Here is a 25,417-nt window from a genome sequence, read left to right on the forward strand (position 1 = left end):
TGGGTTTTTTTTTTTGTTGGACCTTCAAAAATTCCTTCAACCAGAGCTATACTTTTCTGCACTGTATTCCTTTTCTCTTGCTAGTCATGCTTTTTTAATTTTTACTCTTGGTATTAATGGTATTTTATAAGTGCCACTTCTATGGCCCTGACTTGAAGCTGATTGATCTAAAGGGAGGTCACTTGTCAATTTCAGTAATGTTTTTAAAATGTGGAGGAGGGAGGGTAGGAGGGGAGACCTAGGGGGAGAGAAAGACAGATTAATTCTAATTCCTTGGCAAAAAGGTAACAGATGTTTTGAGACTCTGTTAAGTAGTACCTCAAAATATGAGACTGTAGATTTTAGAGGCTAGATTTTGGATCCTTGTGAGCCTTCCTTTTTGAAGTTTCAAAAGGTTATCTTAATACTGTGGGATTTATTACCCACTTGATTTTTTTTCCATCCCTGAAAGATAATCTCTGGCGTTCACTGAGCATTTATCAGAAGCTCCCTCTAGGGTGGGATTCACAACAGAAGAGCAGAAATCTTGGTCTTTAGACTATTCTTACAAATAATTTTTGCACAAGTAATTCAAGGTCATCCTGCCAGAGCGGAGACTAAATCCTAATTGTTTGTGCAGTTTTTCTAATTACATCCAGATGTCGGGCTCACTTTTATCTTTGGAAACCTTCTTGATTCTTGTGGGATGAGCCAAAAAGCCCAGACACATGGTGCCTGAAAATTCGTTCAAACCCCTCATTGCCAGACCACATATTAGGATATGAAAGTACTGGATCTCAGTGTGACGTGGCTGAAGGGCTCACAGTCTATATTTTGGGGAAGATAAGGTGCTGCTCCACTAGAGTTAGGTAGGTGAAAGGAGAGCCAAGAATAGCCATGGGGGGAAAAATCTATTTTCCAAAAGAGGGTAGTCATAATGAAGATCAAAGGGAAAAGTCCAAAAGATATTCTTTGGCTCTTATGTCTAAGAGGCTGATAAATCAGTTTTGATCAGTTAGGGGAATATATTTTCCTGGTGCTCTAAGCTTTCCGACCTGCTTACCCTTGTTCAGCAAAAAGATGGAGATGCATTATGATCAAATTAAATGGTCCCAAAGAAAAAGTAGATGATTCTTTTAAATGTTTATGCTCTAAAAAAAATCAGCTTGGAACCAGTACTTGTTAAAAAGAAATATTTAATCCCAACCAAATAATATTTATTAGGTATTCAGTATGTGCCCTTACTGTGTAGTGTACAAAAAGCCAAATGAGACGTTTGCAGCCAACCAGGAATTTGTAGATTGAAAGGAGATGATGACATTTGTCATTATCGTTGTCTTAACACGTATGGAGTGCCTACCATATTCTTAACATTCTTTCTAATTCCTTATGTATCTGGAGCTTTACCCTGGGTGCTTCTGATAGTGGTATTTATGTTGACATCACTTAGTTAAGGAGGACCTTTGCAGAGGCAAGTAGTAATGTTAAGCCAAATACTCGGTAAGTGATTCAGAAAAGTGTTAAAGGATTTGTGAGAACTTAGGTATACAGAGAGGTGGGAGGATGATATACCAAGCAGGTGCAGACTCAGAAAGGAGGGGGTATGTTATATATGAAATGTTAAGTTTGGCTGAAGTGTGTGGGTGTTGCCCAGATACTGGAGAACCTTGAATGCCAGAGTAAGAAGTTTGAACTTGATCTTGTTGGTAATAAGGTAGTTCAAAGACATTTTGATCAGAAAAGTGATATAGCAAAGGGTTTTTTAAAAAGGAGATTCAGTTGGATGATATGGAGTTTGAAAAGACCAGGAACAGTAAGACCAATTAGGAAATTGTTGCAATAACCACAACTGAGTATGGATCATTCTCATCTGTGAACCTTTTGTGTCTTTTTGGGTATGCCGCCTCTGTTGCTCTAGTCAGTAACACCTTGAAATCTGGACTTAGATCTCTTGAATAGGTATATGGTAGCATACTATACTTAAAGAACCAGAGCATCATTGCCCAGAAGTCAGTTTACATAGAGGCAGTTACCAAAACTGGTTCCTAAAAGAGTTATTTGGGTTGGACTCCAGGGAACCTTGTAACTTAATCATTCTGGCAATTCTTAGTGGTTTCAAAGAACATTCAAAGGAATATTTATGGCCACATATAGAAACTTGGATAATAACTTGTGCCATTAGATGGGTTAATACATGTAAAGCACTTAGGTGTCCCAGTCTGGAAACCAAAAACCACACACATAATGAAAGTTAGATTAAAAAACAAAACAATAACCCTATGATAAGGCATATTATTCCATGCTAGAAGAAAACATGTGAGAAAACTTGTTTTCTTGTAAATATTCATGCATGAAACAGAGAAGAAAATGGAGACTTTTTCCAGTTCTGTAGTTTAAACCAGGTAGGAAAGAGTGACTGTAGAAGTTAAGGAAAGAATAGATTGACCATTGTGGATTACTTAGTGACAGTCTTAAAAATGAACATTTTAAATGGAAGGCCATGAAGTTTGGTGTCTAATAGATGGTCATTCCAAAGGAAAAGGGCCCTCTTTGGTCAAGCTTCTTCCCAGTTATGACTGCCTTGGCATTGTGTTATAGTTCATATAAATCTAGAAATATAAGTAAATAGGGAAAAGGGGTCCTTCTGTTCTTTTAATTGAGTTTGATATATAATTCACTCATTTAACATGTACAGTTCAGTGAAATGTACATGTTAAGTGAGTCTAATTTTTTATGGACTCACCATGGTCTAATTTTTTAAATTATTTTTTAATTGAGATATAATTCACATATAAAATTCACCATTTTAAGGTTACAGTTCTGTGGTTTTTAAGAATATTTTAGCAGGGTTGTGCAATCATAACCACTGTTGAATTCCGTACATTTTTGTTACACCTAGAATCAGTGTCCTGTTAGCAGTCACTTCTTGTTACCCTTTTCCCCCATCCCAAGGCAACCATTGATCTGCTTTCTGTCTCTTAAGGATTTGCCTATTCTGAAAATGTTATGTAAATGGAATCATGCAAAATGCAGCCTTGGTATCTGGCTTCTTTCACTGAGTTTATGTGTTCAGGGTTCGTCAGTGTTGTAGCATATATCAATAGTTATTCCTTTTCATAGCTGAATAATATTCCATTTATATGGATATAGCCAATTTTGTTCAAAATCTAATTTTCGAACATTTTGATCACCCTCTAAAGAAACTCTGTATCCATAATACTCACTGCCCCAATAACCCTAGGCAACCTCTAATCTACTTTTTGTCTCTGCAGATTTGCTTGTTCTGAACATTTCATATAAATAGAATCATAGAATGTGACTTTTTGTGACTGGCTCCTTTCATTCAGCATCCTGTTTTCAGGGTTCCTCTATGTTGTACCATGTGTCTGTATTTATTTTTTATCTCCCAATAATACTCTACCGTATCTATATATAGACATTGTCATATTTTATTTACTCCTTCATCAGCTGATGATTTTTGGATTGTTGTGTCCTTCTGCTTTTACATAGCATTTTTTCAAAGAAAACTAAATATAAGATACAGTTGCTTATGAATTTGCCCTTTTGTGGACTTTGACAGATTGTCTATTTAATTTATCAGGTGCTGCTTACAAAGAGAAACAGGCCTGTCATAATGTAGGAATTCAGGGCTTTCCTTACATCAGATGAAAGAATCACAGCAAGACATGGCTGTTTTCCGAGTTTGACTTTTCTATTGAGTCCGTTCTCCCAGTGGCTTCAGGTTTCTGGTATTATCATTCAGTGGAACGTCTTCATTTCCTGGGATACACCTGAGAAAAATACCACAGCTCACATTGAAACTCAAAGCCCACGGGCTGGCAGAAGCCCTGGGGATAGCATTGTCGTTAGTCAGCGGGGAGCGGTTCTCTGACACCTTTCAATGTCGTCAGGCTGTTGTCCAGCATGCCTGATGCTGTCCTCAGGAGTGCTGAAAGAAGAGTCCAGAGATAATGTTACTGGGAAAATTCCTTTCCCCCGGTCTTTCTGCACTCAGCCTAATGGCAGTTTGGACATGTCAAGAATTTTCATTTTGATTTTAGAGCATTTGCAATATGAGAGGCAGCCTTGAAGCCTGATGATCACGGTTCAAATCCTATCCTTGTATGACCTTAGGCAAATTTCTCATCTAGAAAGTGGAAGTGATAGTGGTGGTGGTGGTCTAGTTGCTAAGTTGTGTCCGACTCTTCTGACCTCATAGACTGTAGCCCGCTGGTCTCTTCTGTCCATGGGATTTCCCAGGCATGAATATTGGAGTGGGTTGCCAGTTCTTTCTCCAGGGGATCTTTCCAGTCTGGGTTCTCAAAAGATGGGAGGACAAAGGGAAACGATACATCGTGTAGCACTTGGTAGGTGCCGACAAGGGCAAATCATCTTCCCTCCTACTTTATTTACATGGTGTTCCTGAAGTTTGGATGGCAGCATCCTGTGGAAGCATCAAGTCAAGGGCCTGAAACTTAGAAAAGCATTCAGTCAATATTAGTTGCATTTGAACCTGAGTTCCCAAAGTCTGGAATTCCTCTTTTAGGTATAGTTTGATGTGTGCTGGGTGTGATGGAAAGAGATGGAGACAGATCTCAGATACTGTATCAGTCAGTTTTTGCTGTGTAACAAACCGCCTCAAAAACTTAGTGATCAGCTGGGGCTGACTGGCTTCCAGAGGCTTCATCTAAAACCATGTTGTCAAGGCTTCTCTTTGCTTCCAGGTTTTAAATACATTGCATTTACACATGTTTTCTTCTAGTACTTATGATTTCCATTTTTATAATTAGAGCTCTTTTTCATTTGGAGTTTTCCTGGTTGAAGATAGGAGGTATGGTTACAATGTAGTCTTTCCCCAAACAGCTGTCCAGTTGTTTGATAATTTAGGCTTTCTGCCTTGTTCTGGTTATTCTCTTCAGCTGGTCCGAACCAGTCCTTTTTGTTTTTTGGTGGTTTGTTTTTTGCTGCGCTGTGTGGCATACAGAATCTTAGTTCCCCTGACCAGAGAAGAAACACATCCCCCCTGCATTAGGAGCACAGAGTCTTAACTACTGGATCACCAAGGAAGTTCCAAGATATTTTGTGTAAAAGCACACTGCTTACTGCCTGTGTCAGCCACCTATAGCATGTCACAGTTGTTTGGTTCAAGGAGGCCCTCTAAGCACCCATTTTTATTTGTAGGATTAGGGGTAGACTTGCTACAGAGTTGTCTCTGAGCCAAACTTCTCCTTTGGTGATCTCCATAGGAAAGGACTGATCAAAAGGACTTTATGTCCTAACTTGTCAGAAAATCCAAAACACCCCCATTTTTACAAGTTTTATTTTGTTGCAGTTCCTTCAGAACTATATTATGAAATAATATCTTAAATTTAACTTTAAAAGTGTGTAAAAAAATTAAAAAATAAGTGTAAAAAGCACTTAACATCGTACCTAGAACAGACATACCAAAACAGACATTGAACACGATTATTGACTGGTCCTAGCAAATATCGTGTTTAATCCCTAATAAATGAGGGGGCAATAGTGAAGTAAGCTACTGGCAGCATCTGGAAGTGGGCAGATCTGGGAAATGGGCTGCTGTTGAACTTGGCAATGGTGATGGTAAGTAAGACAAACATCTGAGAGACAGTCAGGATGCTAGCTTGAAACTGGGACTGAGCAGATGTCAGGAAATGAGACTGCAGGGAACAGGGGTGCTTGGAGAGAAACACGTGCCGTTCTTTATGTTCTGGGCCCCTACCTGTCCACTTCTTATAGCTCTGAACCTTTTAGTCTTTTTTCCTGGTTACTGGGGGAAAAGGCAGTATAAATCCACATGCAGAATACTGGGGGAAAAAAAAGCTTCTGAATTTCCCAGGATTAGATTGTGGTGAACTAGGTACCTTCAGCCAACTAGGTTTTTAAGTCATTCCAGGTAAAGTTGCTCTTTCTGCGATTGTTACTAGTTCTAGTGAGTAACTGCTGTATTCTGCTCTCATATGATAACTGCTGTTACATAACCACTGATTCTGCTCTCTAAGCTGCCCTGCTGTGGGACTGCTAACCTGAGTCCTTCAACCAGTCTTCCCCGACCACCTGTCTTACAAGATCTTGCCGTCTCCTGGGCGTGTGTAACTCTTACAGTCAGCTCTATCTATTTAATATCCTATACGATCTTCTTTACATAGTGAAGTAAGTTAGAAAGAGAAAAACGATATATTAACTCATGTATATGGAATCTAGAAGAACGGTGCAGAGGAACCTGTTTGCAGCACAGGGATAGAGATGCAGACGTAGATAGCGGATTTGTGGACACAGCAGGGGTAGGAGAAGGTGGGACCAAGAGGAGCACTGAAACGTATGCATCCCCATTTGTAAAACAGATAGCTCCTGGGAAGCTGCTGTTAGCACCGGCGCGGTGCTCTGTGATGACCTCGAGGAGTGGGATGGGGTGGGGGGTGGGAGGGAGGTTCTAGAGGGAGGGGTATATGTACAGTTATGTCTGATTCACAGTTAGATGGCAGAAACCAACACAGCATTGTAAAGTAGTTATCCTCAAATTAGAAGTAAATTTTAAAAAGTAAGGAAAAAATATTTAAAAGCATTCAATAAAATCACCTATAATCCTGCTATCAGAGATAAATCCTGGTAACATTTTAGTCATATTTTCTTCTAGTCATGTTTTTTCTCCTATGTATATAATTTTACTGAGTTGAGATTGTACTGTATATATAATATTGTATCTTATTTTTCCTCCTTAACTTTATCATAAGCCATCTGTAAACAGTGTTTTAAAAGTTATATAATATTTCACGGAGCGGATTGTGACATACCTGGATTTTCTTTTTCAGACCTGTTTTTCTCATTCGTCAAATTAGATCATGAGATTGCCAAGGGAAATCAATCAGTCTGTGGTGTCATCCCCTTTCCTGACTCTGATGCCTATGGAACATGTTATATATGTAGACGATTAATAAATATTTTGGCTTGTGTGCCTCTTTTCCGTCTAAATGTTATAGAAAACTCTTTGCTATCAGGGATCCACAAACTAGGGCTTGCAGCTGACTCAGAGTCGTTGCATCACCAAGTCTCTCCGTTTAGGAAAAGGGACCCGGAGGGGCTGTGAGTCCTCTGAAATCCTATGGAAGGTATTATGAATGAGAATTTTTGGGGTGCATTTTCCTGTACTTTTCACTAGAACATTAAAGGATTATCTAACAAAAAGCCACTGATTCCATAACAGTAGCCCACCTGGAGACAGATCCATTTACTAAACTTGTCTGAAATCTGAGATAGTATATTTCACCTTGTATTTGTCTTGGTTTTCAGGAAGGGATGAGACCATGCAGCCTGCCAGACCGTCGTTCCTTGAATACTTTGAACAAAAAGAAAAGGAAAATCAGATCAACAGCTTCGGCAAGAGTGTCCCTGGCCCACTGCAGAACTCTTCAGATTGGAAAGTTCCCCAGGATGGAGACTATGAATTCGTAAGTAGAGTTGGAAGCAGATGGTCATGTCTGCTGTGGAAAGCTGTTTGAAAGATCACATATCCAATTCTGTTTTTACTCTCGAAGTGCAAAGTGCTTGAGCATTTTCTTCTGCAGCTCACACTTCCTCCAAATGCCCCTGGCAGTAGCTCCTGGCCCGAGGGCCTCCAGGGTCTTGAGACAACATTTTGACTGACATTTGAACTGTTCCGAGGACCCCCAATTAGTGGCATCCACTTTTTTTGTGACCATCCAAAGCAGCTTTAATAATTATTTCCTCACTTGTCATTTTTCTTTTGTTGAGTTTGAAATTGTTAACGGTAAAAGAAATATTCAGTCATCCGATGAAGATGCACTGTCTTTCATAGCCTATCTGGGCTTGTGATTTTTTTAAGAATTAGACCGCAGGGAAATTAGTGCTGCTTTATTGCATCTTTGTTGTTTGGTTAACCATTATCCTAATATTAGGCTCTCTGACAGGATTATTCTGAATTTTGTCTGAGGATGAATATTAAATCTTTCCAAAGTTTCCTATGAAAAACTGGGTGTGTTTTTCCTTTTTCTGCTGTGGAACATTCTCCTTCAACCACAGACACTTGCTAATGTTTGCAGAGATTTAATGAGTAGAGTCAGTTTAAAAAAAAAAAGGAAAAAAATAAGCTAAAGAGTCTGCATTCCTTTTCTAGAATTTTCTCTTTAGGATTATTTAGTTTTTATATTTGTCAATTCTGTCATAATTTTGTTGTTGTTTATAAGAGCTTAGTTTTGGGCATTCTGTTTGGACTTGGGGAGACTTTCCAGTCCTGGCTTTCTCCTGTCTTACTAACTGGCCCAGAGGAAATGGTGTCATTCTTCCACAACATAGTTTCTGCTTTTGTAGAGTAGCAGGAATGTCAGAGTTTATACAACTAAGGATAACAATCTTCTGAGGACCAGAATAACTCACCTGAAGTTACTTAACCTGTTAGTCCCTGAACCCATGTTAGGACCCAGGTTCCTTTGTTTTTATCATCTGTTTGTTTACTCACTGATTTATTCATCATCTGCTATTATCTTCTATTTTTTCATTCATTTATTTATTAATTCTTTGGGTGCCAGTATGTGCCTGACACTTTGCTAAGGGTATAGGGGTGAACAGAACCATCAGAAACTCATTCCTCATGGAGGTTCATTTTAGAAGAAGAAAAATTAAAAAAAAAGAAGAAGAAAAATTAAAAAAAAAGAAGAAGAAAAATAAGAAAGTAAACTATTGTGTCTGATAGTGATAAGTGTTGTAGAAAGTATGGAGCAGGAGAGGGAGATTGGTGGGGAAGGGAAGGGAAAAAGGAGGTGTGGGGGGGAGTGTGTGTGAGTGTGTATAAATATGTAGCAGTTTTAAATAACCAGTTGAGGAAGGTCTCATTGGTAAGAAGATAAGAGAGTGAACTTTGTGACTATCCAAAGTGGCTGGAATAGCAAGTGTAAAGTCCCAAGGCAGCGATTTGCTTAGTGTGTTGGCAGAACAGTGAAGTGAATGGTACATCTGGAATGGCATCAAGGGGACATGCTGTAGCAGGAAATGAGATCAGAGGAGTAATGAGGAGTCAAATAACATAGGGCTTTTTGTGTAATAATAATAACTTCAACTTTTACTCTGAGTAAAATGGAAAGCTACTGGCAAGATGTGACTTGATCCTACTTAATGTTTTGAAAATATTATATTGGTTGCTGTATTGATACACTATAGAAAAGCTAGATTTGGTGAACACAAGTGTACCTGTTATACAAAACAGGCCCGTCTGCTGCCTTTTCTCTCTTCTAGATCTTTGGCATTCATGGTTTTGCACTGTCAGGATTCAGCTTCAGAATCCTCCTTAAGACAGTGTTCCAGGCTGCCACTATTATTTAGAGTAGACCCATGAGACTTGAATCATCAGGTTTGCAATTCCATCTTGCCTCTGTAGTTGTCTTGGACATCTTTGAAAGGACTGATTTTCTCAGTGAGTCTTTAGGCAAAGTGAAACAATTCCCAAGTGCCAAATCACATCACCATTGTGTTGGGATGTTTGAGAATCCTCAGATCTGTAGTCCCCAGGTCTAGTTAGTGATCCTAGAGATTCTGGTCACTTTAATCATTAATTTGGGATCAGTAGTTCCCATGTTTGAAGAACTCATTTCTCTCTGCCATCGTTTTCCCAAACTCAGATCCCTGGCAGAGAATTTATTTGGACGGGCAAGCTACTTACACACAGGGGCTTTAGTAGGTCTTTAGAGAAAGAGCTTTTTATTTGGGAAGCAGATGACCACTGGGGCGAGTGTGCCTATGAGCACAGTGACTAGATTAGAACTTTGCCCAGCATGTATTCTTCCCGGCTGGTGCAGGAGGAAGGTTCTGAGACTTACCAGAAGTTATTACCTGGCATCATCCAGCTCACATACCTTTATTTGTGTCCTATGCAGTGTTTAAACATTTTAAATTAGTTGCCTGTGTTTGAAAATTGAGAGCTTCTACATAAAATGTTGGAACTCCAGCTTATTTTGAAAACTTGGAAGAGCTGACCGTAAAAGACCTACATTAGAAGGAAATCTATTTTTATTAACGTATTGGTTGTGCTGGGACTTCCTTGCTGCGCAGGCTTTTCTGTAGCTGTGGCAAGCAGGGGCTGCTCTCTAGTTGCGGTGCGCAGGCGTTGCCGTGGCTTCTCTGGTTGCCAAGCACAGGCTCTAGGGCACTTGGACTTCAGTAGTTGCAGTGCGTCGGCTCAACAGTTATGGCTCCCAGGGTCTAGAGCACAGACTCAGTAGTTGTGATGCATGAGCTTATTTGCTCTGAGGCTTGTGAGGCTTCCCGGATCAGGGATCGGACCTATGTCTCCTAAACTTGCAGGGGGACTCTTTACCACTGAGCCACCAGGAAAACCCCCAGACCTACATTTTTTTAAAAACTTTTTTTTTTTTTTTTTTTTTGGCATTTTTGGCTGCACTGGGTCTTTGTTGCTGCATGCAGGCTTTCTTTGAGTTGCGGTGAGTGGGCTTCTCATCATGGTGGCTTCTTTTGTCGTGGAGCTGAGGCTCAGGCGTGCCGGCTTTGGTAGCTGTGACTTTCAGGCCCTAGAGAGTGGACTCAATAGTTGTGCTGCAGTGAAGAGTTTGCATGCTCCAAGACATGTGGGATCTTCCAGGACCTAGGACAGAACCCATGTCCCCTGTGTTGGCAGGTGGGTTCTTAACCACTGGACCACCAAGGAAGTCCAAGATACACGTTTTAAAAATTAATTTATTTATTTTAATTGGAGGCTAATTACTTTACAATATTGTGTTTTTTGCCGTACATTGACATGAATCAGCCATGGGTGCACATGTGTTCCCCACCCTGAACCATCCTCCCACTTCCCTCCCACCCCATCCCTCTGGGTTGTCCCAGAGTACCAGCTTTAAGTGCCCCGCTTCATGCATCGAACTTACACTGGTCATCTATTTTACTTATGGTAATATACATGGTTCAATGCTGTTCTCTCAAATCATCCACCCTCACCTTATCCCACATAGTGCAAAAGTCTGTTCTTTACATCTGTGTCTCTTTACTGTCTTGCATATAGGGTTGTCATTACCGTCTTTCTAAATTCCATATATATGCATTGGTGTATTGGTGTTTGTATTGGTGAATTGGTTTTGATGTTGGTGTTTCTCTTTCTGACTTACTTCACTCTATGTAATAGGCTCCAGTTTCATCCACCTCATTAGAACTGACTCAGATGCATTATTTTTTAGAGCTAAGATCCATTTTTGATTGATAGGTTGTCTGGAGCTGAGTAGAAGCTGCTCTCTTCAGATCTGACCACCCCAGTTCTCCTCAAGATCCCATTGACTTCACTCACTTGTATTAAGTTTCTGACCTGTCTGGCGTATAAGCCATTTGATCTGGGGATTCCTGGTCTAAATCATTTGGATTTATATATGTCCACTTTGTGTCTGAGTCACTCCATCCTGACAAAAAATTTTATTCTAATGTTACCTTGAAAATTTCAAGAGAATCCGCTTCTAAGAGAATTTCAGACTAAGCAGTGAGAGAAAATTGAGGTAGGATGTACATGGTCTGGGCTTCCCTCGTGGCTCAGATGGTAAAGACTCCACCTGCAATGCAGGAGACCCGGGTTCGATCCCTGGGCTGGGGAGATCCCCTGGAGAAGGGAGTGGCTCCCCACTCCAGTGTTCTTGCCTGAAGGATCCCATGGACAGAGGAGCCTGGCGGGCTACAGTCCACGGGGTCGCAGAGAGTCAGACACAATTGAGTGACTACCACTTCTTCCATACATAAGCTACTACACCAAAAGTTTCCAAAGATCAGATGAAAACTGTTCTTAATGCCTCAGTACTCTTGCTGTATGGCCTGAATCCCAAATCAAGTACTTAAAATAATAGTCCTCTGTCCATGGAAGTCTCCAGGCAAGAACACTGGAGTGGGTTGCCATTCCCTTCTCCGGGGATCTTCACAACCCAGGGGTCACACCTGGGTCTCCTGCATTGCAGGCAGATCCTTTACCGTCTGAGCCACCAGGGAAGTCCCCTAATCTAAAACAGTGTTTCTCAAAACAGAAACAGACTCACAGATACAGAGAACAGACAGGGAGTTGACAGAAGGAGGGGTATGGGCAAAATAGGTGAAGGGGATTAAGAAGTACAAACTTTGTTAAAAAATAAACAAGTCATAGGCATGTAATGTACAGCAGAGGAAATATAGTCAATAATATTGTAATAACTTTGTATGATGATGAATAATGGACTGATCATAGTGATTAATTAATAATGTATATAAATGTCAAATCACTATGTTTGAAATAACATAATATGTCAACTACACCACAATAAAAATAGAAAATAAATTAAAATAAATAAATAAATAAATAAAACAGTGTTTCTCAAAGTGCAATTCCCAGACAAGCAGTGTCAGCATCACCTGGAAACTTGTTGGAAATGCAGGTCTCCCGCATTGCAGGTGGATTCTTTACCAGCTGAGCCACAAGGGAAGCCCTTCTTTTCTCAGTTCAGTTCAGTCGCTCAGTCGTGTCTGACTCTTTGCGACCCCATGAATCGCAGCACGCCAGGCCTCTCTGTCCATCACCAACTCCCAGAGTTTACTCAAACTCATGTCCATTGAGTCGGTGATGCCATCCAGCCATCTCATCCTCTGTCGTCCCCTTCTCCTCCTGCCCCCAATCCCTCCCAGCATCAGGGTCTTTTCCAGTGAGTCAACTCTTCACATGAGGTGGCCAAAGTATTGGAGATTCAGCTTCAGCATCAGTCCTTCCAGTGAACACCTAGGATTGATCTCCTTTAGGATGGACTGGTTGGATCTCCTTGCAGTCCAAGGGACTCTCAAGAGTCTTCTCCAACACCACAGTTCAAAAGCATCAATTTTTTGGTGCTCAGCTTTCTTCTTTCCTACTAGATGCTATAAAAATTCAGAAATCAGGGTGAATCCATATTTTAACAACATGGCATGATTTTTAAATTTCCTTTCTACTCCCCTTTTGAGTCTCCTGTACTCTTAGTAGAGGAACCAAAGCAATACCTAAAATCAGAGAAGTGTTTGTGTGAAAGTGACATCTGGCAGGGACTTCCCTGGTGGTCCACTGGCTAAGACTCTGTGCTTCCAGTGCAGGAGTATGGGTTCGATCCCTGGTCAGGGAACTAGATCCCATGTGCTGCAATTAAGAGTTCACATGTCGCAACTAAGACCCGGTGCAGCCAAATAAATAGATATTTTAAAAAAGGAAATATAAAATGACATCTGGCAAAGAAAGAGCCAATCCATTGAGTGAAGAAAGTGTTCTGAGTAACCCCACTAAGCTTAAGAGAGAGGGGTGTGTGTCAGACAAGCTGCCATGTTCCCCTCAATGGCCTTTCAGAGATTTTCTGATTTCCCAGCAGGCAGTATTTAGTTATAAAGAAGATATTCTCTTTCTTCCTGTGAAGGCAATTGCTATTTTGAAATGATTTTTTTTTGCCCAGACATGGCAAATGGGAAGTAATTTAATCAGTCAAAAGTGGCAGAATTTGATACTGACAAAAAAACTTATTTTCATCTGCAACTGAATTCTTGTTGCATTTTTAAAATTGAATTGCCTTGTTTGCCACACTGAAAAATAACAAAGATTTCCTTTAATTTTTGAGACATAATAGTAATTAAAGTATAAATAAAATATACTTATAAATGCAGTGTTCTCTCAAATTTGTATTTCATAGTCTATAAACACATGCATTTTTGGAAATGAATGTTGCTTTTATGAGAGTTCAAACCCTCCCATTTGCCATCATAAAAGCCACAAAAAGCTGTCAGCTTAAACCCGATTTGGCTCACGGACCTTCCAAAAAGACACTGTAGTATTTTCGTCTAAGGAGGCTCAATACCAAGGGGATGAAGAAGACAGACCAGCCCCAGGCTCTCCCGGAGTTGACTGTGGTGAGGGAAACAGACATTAAGTCAGATAATATACCAGTTCAGATAATAGTGGCTATTTTTATTTTAAAGGAGCTCAGTAAGAGATGGTGTAAGAAAAGGCCTTGCAGAGGCAGAGCTGAGAAGCCCACCTGTGTCTGTATAGGAATTTTTGTGTGTAATAGTGATAAAATGCAGAATAATGCAAACAGTGTGATAGCATTTGTATAAATGTTTTAAAAACCACAAACCGTGCTACCTGTTTCTGTTATGCACACATGCAACTGAATAGGTAGAAAAGGATATGAAACTACTTGGTAAGAGTCACTACATTTGAGGAGAAGAATTTCCGTTTTAACTGTTTCTACAGTGAGAATGTATTGCCATATTAACGTATTACTTGCGTAAATTTAAAAAATAGAGTGAGGTATGTCTTTTTAAAATTCTCCTGAGGTCTTCCTGGTTTTAGTCTAAATGGAGTAGCTGGAACTTCCGCAGAACTAGATGAACCACGGTACTTTTCAATCTTAGTAACTTTGCAAAGATTGCTGATCATCAGCTCTTGGTATATAAGGTCTAAGAGTAAGTTTCGTATTTATTCAAATAATGTTTCCAGATTTCTTATGACTTATTCTTTAAAAAAAGAGTTGATAGTAACTGGACCCCACATACTCATTCAGTCTGTGTACACTGAGTCTTCTATGTGTGAGTAGCCAAGACTGTAAGATCCTTGATGGCTGGGAATTTTACTCATCTTCATATTCCTAAGACCTAACAATCGCCTGGCTTATAGTTAGTACGGACTTTTCAGTTAACCTCAGAGACAGTTTCTGAATTAATTGATTCTCTTAATTCTTAAAAATTAAGAGTAATAATTCTTTAATGCCATTAATTAATCCAGTTAACTAATTGAATTAATTCAACAAATATAGTCATTACCCTGAGAAAGCACATATGTAGCATAAAAAGGTAATCAGATAATTTCGATACCTTGTGCCTATAATAGCTTACATTGCTTGAGAACTTACCGTGTGCCAGGCATGGATCTAAGGTCCTTTATAAACATTAGCTCAGTTCTCATAACCATTCCAGGTGGTAGGCAATATTATTGCCGTTTTATGGATGAGAACACTGAGGCTTAAAGGAAGCAAGTCATTGATGAAAGTTGTACAGATTGTAAGTGGCCGAGCAAGGATTCAACTCCAGAGCCTATCCTGTAAACCTTGTTTTGGCCTCTCTCTAGGCTCTTCTCGTAAATTCTGTTCATAAAGTACTTACAAAAAATGCCCAGAAGAGGGAGCAAGAACCTCAGGAAAAAGAACCCCAAGAACAGCATCAAGAAATCTCATTTGAAGTGTGTTTTGAAAGATGAACAGGCATTCTGCAGCTGGAGGAGGGAGGGCCCCGCAGGCTGAGACACATGCAGAGGGAGGGCGGTGTGTGTGCGGGCAGCAGGGGTGTGGCATGGACGGAAGTCGCGAGTCGTGGTGCCCGGAACGTGGGTGTGGGTGTGTGAGGACGGGGCCGGGGGCAGTGCTGCTGTGCCCTTCAGGTGAAGTACATTCGTGCCCGCTGTGCCCTTTTTTTTTTTTTTCTGGAAATACTTAGCACCCTCCTAGATTTTTTTCCTTGATGTAACAGAGAAATTAAAAATAGAATCCAATGCAGAACAAAGAACTAAGCTAACAGCCCTCTGACATTGTCTGATAATGGGTCCGGCAGGATACAAAACCACCAGACTCTTAATTCAAAATTAATTTGATCAACAGAACCTGAACAAGATTGACTGTTTGGATTCTGTGCATAGTTATAAACCATTTGGATGGCTTTTTGTGGTAGTGAAGGATACATTTTAGCCCTGACTTTTTCCCTGGAGGGTGACAAAACCCTCTGATTTTGTGAAACTATCTTAAGCATTCTTTCCTGGATCAGGCCTTCAAATCCGATTGTTAAGTAGAGATTTCTTTGGGCTTTTATTAAGCTTTCCTGAACTGTCAGGACGTAGTCAGTTACTAATTTCTTATTGGATGGCACTCTTTGCTTTTGGCTGTACACTTTAGAAGTTAGACATTTGGTGAGTGATGAGAATTATTGCTGTCTTATTTATAATTTAAATTCATGATTGGTATGGTGGCAGAAATGTTTGATTTACTCATGTTTAAATTAATACTGCTAAGGATGCTTCTTAATGTTTTCTGGGAACCCAAATATCTACAACTTGAAACTTTATCTGCCATTTTATGAAAATAAAAGGAACACTCCTAAAACGTTCTATCTTTGGATTTATTGTCCATTTGTTTCAAGATGAGTTTTAAAAATGCATATCCTCAAAAAAGACAGGCTCTAGTGAAGCTCCCGTCACTCAGCTGTAACAGCCATCAACTCATGGCTTATTTCCCCTAATCCTCCTCTTCTATTATTTATCACCCCTGCTGCATGTTTATTCTGAAGCAAATTCCAGGCATACTTCACCTTAAAATACTTCCATATGAATCTATAAAAGATCCCTTTCAAAAAATACAACCATGATACCATCATCATACGTTTAAAAATTAAGAACAATAATTCTTTAAAGCTGTAAATTACCCTGCCGGTATTCAGCTTTCCTCAATCGTCTCATGCTATTTTCTCATTGGCTTTCTGTTTTTAGATTGTTTTTTATTGTTTTTATTTTTATTTTCACTTTATAATTCTACAAACTAATTGGTTCCAAAGACAAACTACAAAACAGAATTACTCAGATTTGGCTTCTGTCCCTATCCTCTCTACTTTATTTCCTCCTTTTTCGGTTGTTTCATTTCAGTTATATATATACACACACATACACACGCAGCCATCTCTCAGCATCTGTGGGGGATTGGTCCCGAGCTGCTGATGGCAAAAGCCGAGGATGCCGATGTCCTGTAGTCCGCACTATATCTGTGAGTTCTGCATCCGTGGATTCAGCCAACCATGGGTGATCCCCTAAGGGCCAACTTTATACAAATACATGGATATTTGTACTTCCATTCTTAAATAAGTAGATACACGTTAAGATATCCCATTCTTGGTTAAGTAGATACACATAAGATATCCCATTCTTAGATAAAGATACACATTGTTATCTGCCTTTCTGTTTTCACTAAACTCTATGTCCTAGGAATCACTCCACAGCAGTATATAAGGATAGCCCTTATTTTGTTTTTCCTGATGTTTTAGCATTATATTGTGAAGAGGTACCATAGTTTATCCAGCCAGTCCTCTGTTGATAGACGTTTAGGTTGTTTGTAGTGGTTTTCAAGTTGATTACTTCGTAAACCTGTTCATAAACAGAGATTGAAACTTTTTATAATTGCTACCTTCGTTTTTTAAGGTATTTAATAGCTGTAGCCTTTCAGTTTTGAGAAGCAAGTTACATACTTTAAATCTCTAACTTTTTTTTCTTTTTTATAGTTATGTTGTCTTTTATTAACAATGAATAGATTGATTCTGTGATATCTCTCTGCTACAATCTGGGGCTAGTGATGATAAACTAATGAAATTCTAATTTAGTCATAACACTGTGTCACAGGAGTGTGCATAATCAGTGTCCCAGCGAACATTGTTAGATGCTCCTGATATCAGAATTTTGCCAGGCTGGTTTTAAGAACTGAAGCAATTCCTGGAGGTCTGGGATTCCCAATTGCTGTAATCAGAACCTGAAATTTCCTTAGTTTGAATCTGTTTACACCTGAAGCCAGATTTGGTCAGTTACTTTAATGTTTCTAAGTCTGAAGTCAGAAAAGAAAAACTATAAGTTTAGTATCATTTACTTGTCCTCAATCAGAAGCTTCCAAATACTTAAAAATGGGAATTCGTTATTAATCTAGAAAGTAGTTTTCCATTTTCAGTTGTGGTGTCAGTTATCTTTTTTTCTGCTGAATCCACAGCCATGACATTGAATTGTGGTCTCATGTACCCAGACCTATCCTTTTTCACTCTTCTTCCTTTGAGCTGTCAGATCCTTTCTTCAGTCTTTCTTTACACTTCCCCTCCCATTTTTTTCTCACATGGACTCTTGGCAGGTCAGTAATCTATATTCCTGGGACGTGAAATGTTGAGAAAGACAGGGAAAAGGTTTATGCCAATTTTCTCACCCCCACCCACAGACACTCTCTGTTAGAATTCTGAAAGCAGTATTTGCTTTTGTAGCCCCAGTGCCTTTGAAAGAAGGAAGATAATGCAGGACTCTCCTCATTCCCTGAGATGTAGTACGTATATCATTTCCCTCCCCAAATGTGACCATATTTACTTAAAAATCCTGGTGCTTGTTCATCACTCAAGTGAAATACAACAGAATTGAGCATCTTTTGTCTTTGCTGACATGTTCTCTCCAAGCACCAATAACTGAGTAGAAAGCGTGTCTTTTCCTTTCTTCATCTCACCATTGGAATTAGATGCTAATGTTATTGGGATTTTGAGCTGACAGTGTAAGAAAGTATTGACAGCTTTGAGAAGATGACTCAGTGAGGAGAAGGCTGATCCATGGTAATTTATTGTATGGTAAAGACACAACTCACTGTGTGTTATTGATTGCTCGAGACATCCAAGTTTTTGGACAGGAAGAGTGTTAGATTTCACATGCATTTAAATGTGAAATGGTGTCTGTTTCTAAGAAAATATATTATGCTTGTGGGTAGTTAGTGTTGATTTTGGTTGAGGTGGTTTGTGTGCCTGGGGTGTTTAGATCGTACGGTCAGACCTTTAGGTTTCTATTCCTGACTTTACCATTTATTGAGTAGTTCGGGGCTAGTTTCTATTCTCTACGCCTCAGTTTCCTCACTGTAAAATGGAGATAATACTATTACCTATAGTATAACTTTCATGTGGGAGTGAGAATTAAGCATGGTAATGCTTATAAAGTGCCTTCAACACAATAGGCATTTCATAAATGTTAACTTCCTTCTCTTTCCCTCCCCCCTCCCCTCCATTCTTGAAACATCATCCATGGAGTAAATTTCAGTGACCTAAACACCTTTCCCCAGTGATTTACCATTGACTTTCATTATTAAACCAGATATACATTCCTAAAGAAAACTTGCTCCCAAAGAGACTGATTTAAAACTGCTCTAAAAGAAAGGAGTCAGAACTTTTACCAAAAGTGATTACCCAGAGTGGTCATGAATCACATTTTTAGAACATCCCAGTGCTTGCTGGCTTTCCCCTACTTCTCTATTCCATGTTTTTTTGCCTTGTACCCTCCCCTCATTTCATAAACTGTTAACATTACTGATCTTTTTCAAATCTTAAAGCACTGAGCCTCCACTGCAGTGCACACTTTCACCAGTAGATGTCACCATCTCTCTGCTTGTGTGCGCAGCTTCCTGGGAAGAATTCCCTTATGATACAGAGAAGTTGCCAGCTGCGTCAAATTAGTGATAGCATTACTCCATCAGCCTGGAAGTTGGACATTATGTGAAGTGAGTTTCCTTGAAAATAGGGGTGCCTTGTAACTCTCCTAGACCAGGAGAATGAATAGCAAAGTATGTCAGAAGAGGGTTGAATGGCCCTGGCTTCAGCTGGGAACTAGGATGGGTGACTTTTCTCTTTCAGGCTTGCGTTTGAGGTTTGCAGTCTGTAAAAATCAAGTGTAATTCCACCTGTCCTGCCTTTCCTCCAGGGTTAGAGGAAGGATCATGTGACCGTCGGGTGGGGGTTTTTTGAATCACATTTATTTTTAGAACAGTGATAGAATTCTATTAGCAGAGGATTGTAAGGCTGTTTATGTTTGCTTTTGGTTCATTGTATATTACTGTTAGTGCTTACTTTATTATTATTATTTTACTGTTTATCTTTGTAAAAAAAACTAGGTCTTTGAATAAGAACAGATAATCCAGAGAGAAGGCCAAAGGGGCAGTTAAGCCCAGACTTCTGGAATGCATCTATTGCTCATGACGGTAATATTATCATCACTTTTGTTAATACAATATTTAATACAGTTAAAGGTGCATTCATATTTTCCTCTTTAACTTGGCTATTCTTAAGGGTACCTCTGAGGGGGCAAGACGAGTTTTCTTATCCCTTTTATAGGTTGAATATCTGAAATCCAGATGCTAAAAGACAGCTTTCCTACTTAATGCCAAAATTAAGTCTCGAACCAAAACTCCCAGGTTGCTTCCTACCTCTGTTGACTCTTGGGTATTTTCTCACAGGAAAAACAAAACAAGCTAATTGTGAGCTCCAGTGACATGCATGCATGCATGCTCAGCCATGTCTGACTCTTTGTGACCCCATGGACTGTAACCCACCAGGCTCCTCTGTCCTTAGAGTTTTCCAGGCAGGAATACTGGAGTGCGGTGCCATTTCCTCCACCAGGGGATCTTCCCGACCCAGGGACTGAACCTGCGTCTCCGGTGTTGGCAGGCAGATTCTTTACCCAATGACATACTGCGTACTTACTTAACTTTACAAAGAGGGTGAAAGAATCCTCTTTCAAATAATACGTGATGGGGGTTCTAGTGACCAGGAAGAATGGTTTCAGGTTTATCACATCTTACTGGGAATTTTGTAAGAAGAGTATTTATTATTGGCTTGAATTTTTTTCATGCTTATTCAGAGTGCATGCAGATTGGCCAGCTTTGCATTTCATTATTTATATAACTAATCCCCCTTGTCAGAACAACGTGATTTTTACCTTCTCTTGATGTTCTTTATTATTTACTTTGTAACTGTGGGTGTTACAGTAATCGTGCTGTTGTTCAGGAAATGTCATGCTAACTGTAAAAAGACATTGTTATTGAGTTTTGATGAAATATAACCTCTGTGAAAACAAAGGTATCAATTGTAGAGAAGTCTTAATAGCTACAGCAAACAGTTGATATGCCCTCAAGTGCCTTTTGGTCTCATTCAGGCACTCATTCCCAAATTTTTCCTCCCTCATAACCCTGTTATCTCTTCAGTGTTAACTTTTCTGTCAATTTACTCTTCTTACCTTAGTGGTAGAGACTGAATATTTTTACTAACTTTTTATTAATTAAAAAAATTTTAATACAATTGTTAAAGGTCCCACTCCATTTACAGTCATTGGAAAGTGTTGGCTGTATTCCCCCGGTCATGTGATACCTTCTAGCAGCCCGTCTTACACCCAGCAGTGTGTACCTCCCACTCCAGTAATCATATTGGCTGTTCATCATCTTCTTTTCCTTCCCACCTTCTGTATTTACTTTATTATATAATTTTTGTGTTTTTGATAAGAACACTTAACGGAGGAACTACCGTCTTGGCAGATTTTTAGGTACATACAGTACAGGATTGTTTGCTGTAGGCACCGTTGCGGCATGGCAGTAGATCTCTAAGACATACTCATCTTGTGTACCTGAGCTTGGTACCCTTGGGCTCATACCTCCCCATTCCCCTGTTCATCTCCTTTTCAGTTTTACTGTCGGGGACATGTGCTCTCTTCAAGTTGTAGAATTTGAGAAGAAGTGATAATAGCAGTTACTGTGTGTTTATCCTGTGTCCGGTCCCTTAGGCATCTTGGTCCATTCGCCTCTCACAGCATCTTGGCCCAGAAGATGCCAGCTCTTCCCCCTTGTTGACTGAGAGGCCCAGACACTCGCTCATGTGCCCCCCCTCCCCCTCGCCCCCAGGGCACCTGATTCGTGGATGGTGAAGTTAGGCTCTCAATTTAGATTTTCTGATGTCAAGACCATTTGCTTTTTTCAGAATAACACGCTGCTGTGGCAGGAAGCATCACACATGTGCCGGTGGTGAGTGTTCATTGATTCAGGGGCTGAATTGTCTTTCTCAGTGGGGCCCAGCCCTTGGCAAATTCCTGGGGCACACAGGCGCTCAGAAAGCATCATTTGATTACATTGTTCAGATCCTTTGTGCCTTCTGTGACAAATTTTCCAGTCTTTTCATATTTCTTCCTGTGATATCCATTCGTCTGTGTGTAGAGGATCATGTTAACCACCTTGTAAAACTGATGTGTGACATTTAAGTCGAGGTCCCCTTCTGTGGTCCATGTTAGTAGAAAGCATTGATTGGAACAGCAGTGTTGGGAAACCCCTCCCTCAGAGTTGGAGAGAGGTGTAAAGCATCTAGCAAAGTGCCTGGCATTCCTGCTCTATTATTAATAATGTTGGTTCCTTTCAGAGTGAGAGCTTAGATGTGGTGAAAGAGCGGTGGGTTGGCAGCCAGACCTCGGTTGTGACAGTAACCAGCTTTGTGTCCTTCAGCAAGCCACCTAATCTTTCTGGGCTCTCGTTTCTTCATCTGCTAAGTAAAAATGAGATGAAAAAGTCTTCAAGAGCCCTCAAATTCTCTCAGGCTTTGTTCGCTAACCTTTAAAACAGAGATAACGCATGCCTGTCAAAGGGGGTATTTGAGCTGGAAAGACAGAGCCTGTGTAAGGCATATAAAATGCTCAGCATATGTCAGGCTTTTGTCCTTCCTGTCCTTCTACAATGCGGGGAGGTGCTCTGGACACCCTGGAGACCAACATGAAACCAGGAGGCAGGATGACATACTGACCAGAGCCAGACACACCTGGATTCGGTCCCGGCTTCACTGTTGATGAGATCTCTAGCTCTGGGCAAGTCCTTTAACCTCAAGCACGAATCATATTTACTACAGGGTGATTGGGAAGGTTAAATTAGAAAAAGCTTTTAAAGTGTTTTAAAAGAGTGCTTCACACACAGTAGGCATTTAGTAAATTTTCTATTGATTTGTAAGATGTTGGTAGGAGAGATGAACTACCAGAGGGAAAGAGCTAAAGACGATGAGATGTGTTGCCCCAAACAAGAGAGGCAGGAGGCAAGCCCCAGACTCACTCACAGCTCTGTCTAGGGCCTTGCTGCTGCAGCTGCCGCCTCCTAGTTAAATGGGGTTTGCCTTGAAGTATTTACTTAACACCTGTGTGAAAGTCACTCAGTCGTGTCCGACTCTTTGCGACCCTACGGACTCTACAGTCCACGGAATTCCCCAGGCCAGAATACTGGAGTGGGTAGCCTTGCCCTTCTCCAGATCTTCCTGACCCAGGGATCGAACCCAGGTCTCCCTCCTTGCAGGCGGATTCTTTACCATCTAAACCACAAGGGAAGCCCAAGAGTACTGGAGTGGGTTGTCTATCCCTTCTCCAGGGGATCTTCCCGACCCAGGAATCGAACTGGGGTCTCCTGCATTGCAGGCAGATTCTTCACCAACTGAGCTATCAGGAAAGCTGCACTTAACACCTGAAATGAGCTTAATTCTGTTGAGACTTTGTTGTGCATGGAGTTTGAATATCAAACTTAACCAATTCCTACAGACCTTGTGTGTCTTCTCTGATGAGATCACTTCCTTTCTGTGCCTGCCTGGAAGCTGTAGGACCTGGAAAGTTCTCACATCGGTGTTCTTTTTCAGGACAGTTTTAATCCAGATGGTTGTGGTTGTTCATATAAAATAGCTCATGTGAATGTGTATGTGTGTGAGTGAGTGTGAGAGAGGATGAATGAGATAAAGATAGAGACCCAGGGCCATATCTGGGATCTGTCACCTGCCAAGTGCCCTGGCCCATGTAGCTGAGTTCAGATTGCACACGTCAGATCAGGAGGTGGGCAGCTACTTGAGGAAGAGCAAACTCAGATCGACTTTACAGACCCCACCCATCACTTCCGTTTGCTCTTTGCTTAGCACAGTCGTAGTAAAGACTGTTCTAGGATTTTGTAGCCTTCAGATTTGGATGTCCCTTTTTAAAAAGGAAAATAGATTTTTATTTTGAGATAACTGTAGATTCACATACAGTTGCATGAAATATTACAGAGAGATCCTGTGTACTCTATACCAGGAGTCCCCAACCACCAAGATCTCATGTTTGATCATCTGAGGTGGGGTTGATATAATAACAATAGAAATAAAGTGCACAATAAATGTGATGTGCCTGAATCATCCCCAAACCATATCCCACCCCTCCTGGTCCATGAAAAATTTGTCTTCCACGAAATTGGTCCCTGGAGCCCAAAAAGGCTGGGGACCACTGCCTTCTCTACAGTTTCCCCAGTGGTCACATCTTGAGAAACCGCAGCACAGTTTCACAATGAGAATATCTAGATTCATCCACCCAGACGAGAGACGAGCATCCACCGGGCATGAAAGAACAGTTCTGTCACCACAAGGACCGCTCCTGTTGGCTTCTACAGGTATATCCTCCCCACACCGTTCCTCATATGTGGCCACCACTCGTCTCCATTTGACCTACCTCTTTGGGAATTTAACAGATCTTAAGGAAGCGGTATTTAAAATGCAGTAAAATCAAGAAATTGGCTGTTCTCTCCCAAGGGTTCTTACCCCAGATGGGGCAGGACCAAGCAGCAAGTTATTTTCTCTGGGAAGAAATGTTCCATTCCACATTCAGGTGGACATTTTCTACGTCTGACCTGCTGCCGAGACTGAAATTATAATCTACAACCATTCTGGGATGAATTTGGTTAAACCGGTTCCTAGGATGAATTAAGATCTTGTGAGAAAAATACCACACATCATGTCATATTATCCGTGGCAGCCCTTCCCTGTGCCAGCTTGGTTAATGAGGACAACAGCTGCCCAGAAGTCTATTGCCGAAGGAACACGTAACAGTGGTGCTGGGCACTCAGCACTTCGTGCAAGAATTCTCAGAAATCATGCCTGATTTCCTGGTATTTGATCAGCATGTGCAGTTTTAGGGACACTTCCATAGAAGGTATGTGATTCGGAGGACTTCGCCTTTTTTCATTCATACAGCCTTTCCTCCCGTCTCAGTTTTGTTTTTATGAAAAATGAAAATCCCACAAGAAAGCCTTCTTCCCTGACTGCTGGCCTTCCCCCCATCCTTGCCTTCCCCTCCCCCTGTCTTCCTTCTGTACCTGGGACTGTTCAACAAGGCGGAACTGACCATAGCCTCAAGGAAACGTGGAGACAATGACCTTCACGGTTTTATCCGCTCTGGGAGCCAGTGATGTTGCCTCAGTGAACTCTTGTAGCTTCTCCAGTGTGATGGGCTAGAGGAGCATCCCGCATTCACAGTAAGGGGGTCCTCCTGCGTGTCTCAGAGAGACCAGGCTGCCGTACGTGCTGTGGATCACACATCAGCCCTGAGGGACCGTGGAGACTGGGGAAGGGAGAGCCAGTGTGGCCATGAATACGTGATTTTTATCATTTGGATTACCAAAAGGGTCTGAACTCTCCAGTTCACCCCAGATCTCAGCACTTCCTGCTTCCTTGTGTTAAAACTAGCCCATTGAGGTCATTTTCCTTGGCCGTACTGACTTATGAAAACAGCTGCATTTGTGACCTCTGATTTAAGTAACCCCCAAATCATGGACCTCAAGGTAGCGGCCAACTTTTGATACTAAGCAAGCTTTAATGAACCTCTTTGCACGATATGTATGTCCTTAGAAGTAATTCTTACAAGTAGAACACTTGAGCGTCAAACCTTATAAATTTGGGATTGTGATACAGATGGTCACATTCCCCTATCATTTTGGTGTCTAAATTGTCACTTTGTGTTATTTGTCAGTGGAGTTTTTATTTTCCTATTGATTCCAAAGAGTTCTTCATATATCAAGTGAGCTTATGA

At 40.7% G+C, this 25,417-nt stretch overlaps 1 protein-coding gene across 1 annotated transcript in view; it reads left to right on the forward strand.

Annotated features, from left to right (window-relative positions):
• The window catches only part of STK4 (serine/threonine kinase 4), an 89,632-nt gene that overhangs the window by 39,962 nt on the left and 24,253 nt on the right, over nucleotides 1-25,417 (forward strand). Inside the window, exon 10 of the mRNA XM_020911481.2 lies at nucleotides 7,288-7,445. Within this exon, the coding sequence (XP_020767140.1) occupies nucleotides 7,288-7,445 (158 nt within the window). The remainder of the gene's footprint in view (nucleotides 1-7,287; nucleotides 7,446-25,417) is intronic.

This window comes from Odocoileus virginianus, chromosome 9 (assembly GCF_023699985.2).
Source record: "Odocoileus virginianus isolate 20LAN1187 ecotype Illinois chromosome 9, Ovbor_1.2, whole genome shotgun sequence".
NCBI classification, from domain to species: Eukaryota; Metazoa; Chordata; class Mammalia; order Artiodactyla; family Cervidae; genus Odocoileus; species Odocoileus virginianus.